Here is an 8,270-nt window from a genome sequence, read left to right on the forward strand (position 1 = left end):
TGAAGTCCAAATAGAGTTTGCAGATCTAGGACAGCACGCCATTGGGCGGCGATACCACAATCGTCTTCAAGATATTCTTTTTTGCCTCCTACAAGCTTTTTCTTGGTCTCCCATCTGAGGTTCTGCCAACGTTCTTGGCCTAGCATGAGTGTTCGCAGCGGTTCGGTCGAGCGACTAGGGAAACAGCCGACCGTTGTCGATGTCGAACAAACCACAGCCGGACCATCGACGAGGCGAGATGTACCCGAAGGCGACTTTGTCACTGATCTCGAGGAACGAGAGCTCAAACGTGGTCTCAGTCAGCGACATATTTCCCTCATTGCCATTGCAGGGGCCATAGGTTCGAATCTTGCGTGAACTGCAAATTTACATTTTGCTGAAACGTGAACAGGGACTGGCCTGTTCCTCGGCCTGGGCTCTTCGATCCAAACAAGCGGCCCTGCCGGGGCTCTCATCGCATACGCCCTCATCGGATTGGTGGTGTGCGCCGTGCAATTCGCTCTAGGAGAAGTTACTGCACTTTTACCTGTGACTGGATCTTTCGTCAGGCATGCGGAGTTCTTTGTGGACCCTGCTTGGGGGTTTGCGATAGGATGGAACATTGTGAGTCCTCCGACGAGGATCGAATGGGCACTGTCTGATTGCTACAGGTCTACGGAAACTGGTTCTCGATCCCGGCAGAGATCTCGGCCATCTGTGTACTTTTCCAATACTGGACGCCGATCAACTCCTCGGTATGGATCATGCTCTGCATCATAGGAACGTTTCTCGTCGGAATATCTTTGGTCAGAGTGTATGGAGAGGTTGAGTTCTGGTAAGTCCTAGGAATGGTCTCGCACATGCATTCAAGCTGACTTGCTCAGGTTTGCGCTGCTCAAGATCTTCTTCATTATCTTCTTGATCATCCTCGGTCTGATCATCAGTCTCGGTGGAGTGCCAGGCGTAGAGCGGCTAGGATTTCACTACTGGAAAACGCCTGGTCCATTCGTCGAATATATTGGTACTGGTGCCTGGGGCAACTTTCTGGGCACTTGGGCTGTGATGGGCAACGCAGTCTTCTCCTTCGCAGGCACCGAGTCCGTCGCAATGGCCGCCGCAGAATGCCGCAACCCTCGACAGATTATCCCGAGAGCTTGCAAACGGGTCTTCCTTCGAGTGGCATTATTTTATGTCTTGTCCGTCATTGTGGTTGGCATGCTCGTGGCCAGCAACGACCCTCGCTTGAACGATCAGTCGGGCACTGCGGCTCAGTCGCCGTTTGTGATTGCAGCGAGCGCTGCTAAGTTGAAAGCAATCCCTTCCGTGGTCAACGCGGTAGTCATTACTTCGGCATGGTCGAGCTCGAATCAGGCGCTGCTCTCTGGCACTCGCGTGCTGTATGCGCTGGCGTTAAAGAAGCAGGCTCCGAAAGTGCTGCTTCGCACGACATCATGGGGTGAGTGCATTGCGGTTGAATAATGTTCTGCTGCTGACGATACCGATAGGTATACCTTGGGTGGCGGTACTCGTCCAGACTGCATTCATGTTTCTGGCCTTTTTGAGCTTGAGTAGTGGGGCTCTCACGGTCTTTTACTGGTGGGTTTGGGAGTGCTTCAGTGGCTAGACTCTTGTCCATGTCATCCTGTTCGCTAGCCCCGCTAACCATATACGCTTTGCTTTCTAGGTTTGTCAACCTCACAGCCTGTGGTGTGCTTATCAGCTGGATCTCCATCCTCATCAACCACCAGCGTTTGATTCTGGCCATGCGAAAGCAAGCAATACCGATGTCACTTCTACCATGGCACAACAAGTGGACGAAGGTCTCTACTCCAGCCGCATTGGCGATGTGCGTTGCTCTGCTCTTCACTTCTGGATACTCTGTATTCACCCAGGGAAACTGGAGTGCTAGCAGCTTCGTAAGCAGCTACCTGGACATTGGACTGGTATTGGTAGCGTGCTTGATCTGGAAATTTGTGAAGAAAACCAGCATCGTACGTTTGGATGAGATACCCTTGAAAGAGGCTTTGGACGAGATTGCGAGAAATCCCGAGGAGCTGGAACCAGAGAAGAAGGGCTGGGTGAAGGTGGTTGGGTGTCTGTGGGATTAGCGGCTTGCTGATCGGAGTCCGTTCCTCCAAAAGAGGGACTGACTCTGGCTCAGGACCGAAATGTCATTACTTCATTCATCTTCCGGAGGCCACAGCATCCAGTTCGAGCATCTTCATTACTCATTTGGATTGCGTCAGTTACAGGCAGACGAATCAAGACGGAAGAGTGATCCACAACAGCACACGCCAGCCTTCGATCTAGGGCGGAGACTTACACAGGCCAATGGCCGAGGGATCCGGCGGTTGCTCCTCACGGACCCTGGTCGACGTAGTACGACACGGAGGGTGTGCTGATGATCGTCGTCAGATGGCAATGGCATTGAGAGACTGGCGCGCAGCCAGGGCCCTTGCTGACGTCTCGCATGGACTTCCGAGAACATGCAGCTCTCCATGCAGCTTCTTTGCCTCTTGGCTACCACGCTCTTTGCCAATCCGGCTTTGGGAAATTGTTATCTCGGAGTAGCTACAGCTCTCTCCAGCTGGTGGTCGTGAACTTATGCTGAATGCGCAATTTCAGTCCAGTACTCCGTCCCCCATTCCGTGCTGCAACAGATGCACCTCTAGTAGCTACTGCGATTAAGCTCAGGCGCCATCCTCCGACGATCATCTTCTGAATCCTAACCAAAGTCGGCGCAACGGCGCTGATAGTGCATATAGCAGCCTAGAGTACCGATGGGCCGTTCGTTCGTAAAGCCGGCAGTCTGTTGCACTGACCTCGTACCACAATCTCCGGCGACGGGCATAGACAGGGATGAACACTGGCCAGCCCGATACAACACCTGAACCAAAAGCAAAAAGTAGTGCATACTACGTAGTCCCTTGGGCATGTCACCGGCCTTTCCGCGCCAATGCGATCTCTCAATCAACTGCCGAAATGTGCTCAAGCAGGGTAGATAGACCTTGTCGGCCGTCCGCGCGATTCCAGGACACGGGGGAGGGTGGCGTCTGACGGACGCTCAGATGAACAACTTCCCGAGAACAGTTCAGGGATGCTCAAAGGCCTTGCCCTGCCAACATATTCCCTCTTATTTGGTATATCTTTTTGGCACCTGACTCGAGGCTCGATATCGCGACCGACACGTCCAAACAATCAAGAAAGACCAGGCACTCAAGAACGACTAAAGTCAAGATTGCATCGACGACCATGCAGATCTTTCGGCTCTCTTATTTTCTCGGAATGCTTTCGACTTCCCTCGCCGACAGCTGGTGGACCTGTGAAGGGCTCGATTCGCACGATGGATATCCTCTTGGGGCATGTGCCAGAAATGACCATGACTGGAACAATCCGGATGACGGTGGAATCCAAAGTTGTCATTGGCAGAAAACCGAAGGGCAGAACGCCTGTAGCTGTGCCCGAACGATTTGCTGACCCTACTGCCCTTCTGTTTTAGGCATCCATGCAACCTTGCGCCATTCCCCCATGGTTGCAGCCCGAATTTTGAAAACTCAGGTACGGCGTGGTGCTGAAGAGCCAAGCAGAAGTCCCAAACATCAACTTCGCACACCACTTATAGTCTCGAACACTTTCGACATTCGATCCTCGAGACGACGGGCGAAGACAATGCAAGGCAAAAGACATTTCGTCTGGCGGAAGGCCTTGGCTGTCGCGAAGCGGACTTGGAGTTTTCTGATACCTGGGCTTTGAGATGGAGGATCAATACGAAGGGATGGACATGTGTGTGATTCTCGCGGCGGGGCGGAGACAATGCAACGACCCAGACGCCCCGTCTGCTACAAGTTCTTGGCTGATGCGAAGAGGACCTGTGCATTTTTGACATTTGGATTTTGTGGAGGAGTCGATTATGTCGGAGCATCACCTGGCTGCCATGGTCTCTGGCCAAGCATAGAAGGAGATATAGCTGTCAGCAACTTTGAATGCTCACGAACCATACCTTCTCGCGTGTCTCAAGTCTCCAAGGAAGAGTGATGGCAATTACATTGTCGTCCGAGCTCTCGACGACGACAGGGGCGTCCTCTGCCTCGAGAAGCCGCGCAGTTGTGCAGCTTGCCAATCGTGAGAACCGACTCACTCCGCCTGTACAAAGAGCAGCACAAGTGCATCTCCCTTCTCCGCTCTCCTCCGCAGCACCACTTGTGATCTCGATCACCCCATGCTTCGGAGCTGTGTTTCCACTTGAGCTCTCTGCCGGTTCAGACTATTATTGCACGTGAAACGTCCCTCGGATGTCGATGGGTGAGACACCGCCAGAGCGGGCTGGATCGGACTCTAGCGCTGGAGAGGATGTGGGTGTCCTCCTCAATATCCAGCTCCATGATCAGCGACGAGAGGTGTGAGAAGTCATGTCGAGAAGAGAATGCACAACCAAAAGAACTTGGAGCTATCGTGAATACTAACCAAGTCACTGCAAACGGCGATCTAGGCCAAAAAGATGAGAAGAAGACGTTCGTAGAACGCCCGAAGAGCAAAAGAACGCCTCCGAAGAGACATGAACAACCGACTTGGCCACGGCGACTGAAAACAACCCCCTTCGATATGGACACGGTCCCACATGCGCCGCATCGAGGTCGGCTGGTCGGAGAATGTCTCACCGCGGCTGGTTGAACACCCGTGGTGCCGTACTCCTTCATTGTCGATGATCCGTCGTGGGACCCCTTGCGAAATCGAGCTGTCGGCCGCTGTCTTTGGACATTGAGACACCACTCTGCTCTTCCCGACTCTCGCCGGGACGAACCTCGTCGGGGCCAATCTCGTATCGGCCAAGTCTGCGACGTCTAACTGCCGTGGGACTCTTGCCTCAGCTCCTCTTGCCCTACTTCTTGGGTGCGAGATTTTCCCTCAAAGCCGGGAGCTTCTGGACGGTCCATCACTACGCAAGGATGGTGGGAAGGAACGGTTTTGAAGGCTGGGAGCCGGTCAGTGGTGGCTAGAGGTCCATACTCTGGACCTCTTGGGCGGCTTCATCACGTTGTGGAGCCTGAGCCTGAGCGGTGGCGGTTACGATGGGGAGGCCTGGGAGTGGTGTTGTGACCTGGCGGGTTGTGTCGATTAGATTGCCTGACGATCTTTGTATTCCGCCCTTTGTCTGTGCCTTCCCGCGATCGTTGCGCTTGAATCTGGGGAATTCCCTACCAGGCTGGAGAAGAAGTCATCAGTATCTTGAACTCCATTCTCTTCTTCCTTCGTGTGCTCCAGCGACACCCCACCCGGAGTCGTTGACCTCTTGTCCCTGACAAACTGCTTGTCCTTGGCGCCAGCATCGCTTGGTGCATCAGTGAAAGGGTGTCGGGATCAGCGGCTGATGGCGGGTCTTGATCGCTGCCATCGCTATGATCGCCATCGTCGGGCCTAGCGCCGCCTCCGCCTCCTGGGCCGCCACCACCACCTGGACTTCAACCACTTCATCCTGGGCCGCCATCTCTGCCAGGTCCATGTCCGCCTCCTCCCTCAACCGGACTGTCGCCTTTGCCATCGTTGCCGTCGCAGTCGGCGTTGTCATCATCATCGTTGACAATATCGGAGTCGTCAGTTGCGCCCTTCTGCGATGTGCTGCCATCCACGCCATGCTCTGCAAACCAGGCGGCTCTCTCCTGCTTATCCGTCGCTCTTCGTGTCTCATCAAAAATATCTCAACGATCTTGGTGAAGTGCAGTGCGAGCTTGCCATTCCTGAAGACCTCGCTGTGAACGTCATGCGCGGCCTTCTCGACATTGGTGGCTTTCCCCTGATCGACTTCTTCCATCGTCATACCCTTGCTCAAGTCAAGTCCAGGCGCCGGGCCAAGCTCCTATGCCGGTGGAAGCAACGACCTCGCAAGACTGTTGGCCATAGCCCTTGGGGAGCGCGGCTTGTCCTTACTCAGTTCCTTGCCGGGACTCTGGCGCCACGCTGTACGACCGATGTCCAGTTCATCAGGCGCTGCTTTACCGTCGAGTTCAGGCAATACCTGTACATACACCACGGCAACATGCTTGAGTACAAGCTCAATTTCGTTGGCGACGGCAAAGAGCGCGGAGTACGACATCGCCGGCAGAAATGACTCATTGGCTCCACTTTGGTATTGGATGCGTTCGCCTGTTCGGCTGTTGCATCGGCGTCCTGTGCCCAAGCCAAAGGTCTGGAATGCACACTGTTTGTTGCCGTTTAAAGGCAGGCCTTGGAAAGGCTAGAGTCCGCCCTCAATTACTCTCCTCTTGAAGTTGTTGTTGCTTCGGCGCAGCACATTCATGATCTGTTGAGGTTCCTCATCACACGGCCTTCATTACCTTCCACCCTCCGTGAGAGATTCTTGCCGCAATCAGCAAGCAGCCCGCGGCGACTGTCAACAGACCGCCAAACAGCCAGACATATCGATAGTCACTGGCATGCAAGATGGCCCCTGATATTGGCGCTCCCACCAAAAATCCAATCGACATGATCGCCAAGCCCATCCCAATTCTGATGCCAATCACTCCTCGATCTTTCGTAATGGCCACAAAGATGGTCGGCGGAAGACTAACGAAAGTCCCCGACACAAAGCCGTATAGCACGCAGATGACTATCACAGAAGCGATGCTGTGAGTGGCAATCAGACAGATGCATAATACACCTGCTGCGAACACGCAGGGTATGACCACATTGAATGGGCCCACACGATCGGCGATGATACTTGGAATGACACGACCGAACGCGCTGGCAGCGTTGAGAATGGCGAGGAGGTAGAAGGCGAGGTCTGCTTTTGCCAGACCAGTGTCGATGGCGTATGACTGGACGTAGAAGAAGGGCGTGTATAGACCCTATTCGACAGGCGGTACGATCAGCAGAGACTCGGACACGATGAAGCCTCGATCAGGAGCTAGCGAGGCGTGCTGAAAGCAAGCTCAAGAATCATGCTGCCCTTTGGTCTTACTCACGAGGAATCCAACAAAAGTTGCGAGGGAGAAAAGCACAAAAGGCGGCTCGCGAAATGCGGAGAGGTCGATGATTTTGCGCTGTCCAGCAGGGAGCACTCGGACTTTGAGAACCAAGTTGGAGATGGCAAGCGTGGCGAGCATAATAAAGCCAAGGACGCGAGTGGTCCAAGGGAATCCAATGGTTGGCAGAAGACGATGGAACACAATCGGATATATGACCCCACCGATAGAGGATCCAGCAGCAGCGAGACCTTGGGCAGTGGACATGCGTGTAGAGAAGTAGGTGCTCAGAATGGCGACACTAGGGGTGAACATGCAGCCTGTGCCGAGGCCGATACACAAGCCTTGCGAGAGGAAGACTTGCCAGTATGTGGTGGACAAGGAGAGCATCATTTGGCCGAAGACGACGAGGAAGGATCCCGTGAGGACGAGGGAGCGGACGTAACCGGCGTCGTAGATGGGGCCTGTAAAGATACCGCAAAGCATGAGGAGCGTGCCTTGGAGGGATCCGATCCAGGAGATGGTGGATGGGGATTCTTTCGAGAGAAGGCCAGTTTCGTAGTACGTCTGGTACGACTAGATCAGAAGGGCAGAAGGGTCAGCGGTTCGAACTCAGGGTATGATCGCAGACTAAGACCTGCTGGCGGAGCCCGAGAGACAATTTCGCACGACTACAGGCCTTCGACCCTTCGGGTTCCTTACACCGAAAGTGTTCACAACGCCCCATGTGTTCACAATGAGCATGAAGGAGGACAGAACCTGAAGCCATGCGGTGAGGCCGCCGTTCGGAACGAGGGAGATATCGTTGACGGAGGGTTTGGCGAAGGCGGTCTTGGAAAGTTCGCCCTCATCGTGTTGAGAGGGGCTGAGATCGCTGGGTGTCTGTTCCGGAGACTCCTCATGGTGTTCTTGCCGATCGTGGTTCTGTCCATCGCTTGTGCCGATATCCTTGGTCTCGATCTCGACATGGAAGGAAGAGTGGCGAGACATGGCTGCGGGCAGCCAAGAGCTGGGAGATTGCGTCTGAACTCGCGATATGTTCGCAGAAGCACCGTCCGACTTTCGATACTGGCGTCCGACCAGCGACTCGATGGTCCATCGAGAGGAATGTCAAAGGAACGTCTATTGGTGTTTGTGACATGGCTGCGCCGGGTAAAAGTCGGTAGGTTTCCAGCGGAAGGGTGACAGGGATATTCCACTGTATATCCCGGTACATCCGGAAAAGCATATCGCACCGCTGTCGATGGCGTCGTCCAAAGAAGCTTACCCGCGCTCTCACGCGTAGAAAATGATCAGGTGTAGTCGGAAAAGAGTACTTCCTCACTTCGGGAC

The 8,270-nt window shown here is 54.2% G+C and overlaps 2 protein-coding genes across 2 annotated transcripts; one reads left to right on the top strand and one right to left on the bottom strand.

The window, feature by feature from the left end:
• Positions 1-144: 144 nt before the first annotated feature.
• Positions 145-2,105, top strand: MYCGRDRAFT_76068 (uncharacterized protein; the record flags this gene model as incomplete). Its single annotated transcript, XM_003848729.1, has 6 exons — positions 145-340; positions 392-603; positions 651-814; positions 864-1,435; positions 1,485-1,575; positions 1,664-2,105. The coding sequence occupies 6 exons, from the start codon at positions 145-147 to the stop codon at positions 2,085-2,087; spliced, it is 1,659 nt and encodes a 552-aa protein (XP_003848777.1).
• Positions 2,106-6,293: 4,188 nt separating this feature from the next.
• MYCGRDRAFT_49090 (uncharacterized protein) lies at positions 6,294-7,928 on the bottom strand (the record flags this gene model as incomplete). Its single annotated transcript, XM_003849165.1, has 3 exons — positions 6,294-6,821; positions 6,939-7,514; positions 7,641-7,928. The coding sequence occupies 3 exons, from the start codon at positions 7,926-7,928 to the stop codon at positions 6,294-6,296; spliced, it is 1,392 nt and encodes a 463-aa protein (XP_003849213.1).
• Positions 7,929-8,270: the final 342 nt, after the last annotated feature.

Source organism: Zymoseptoria tritici, chromosome 10, assembly GCF_000219625.1.
Source record: "Zymoseptoria tritici IPO323 chromosome 10, whole genome shotgun sequence".
In the NCBI taxonomy this organism is placed as follows: Eukaryota; Fungi; Ascomycota; class Dothideomycetes; order Mycosphaerellales; family Mycosphaerellaceae; genus Zymoseptoria; species Zymoseptoria tritici.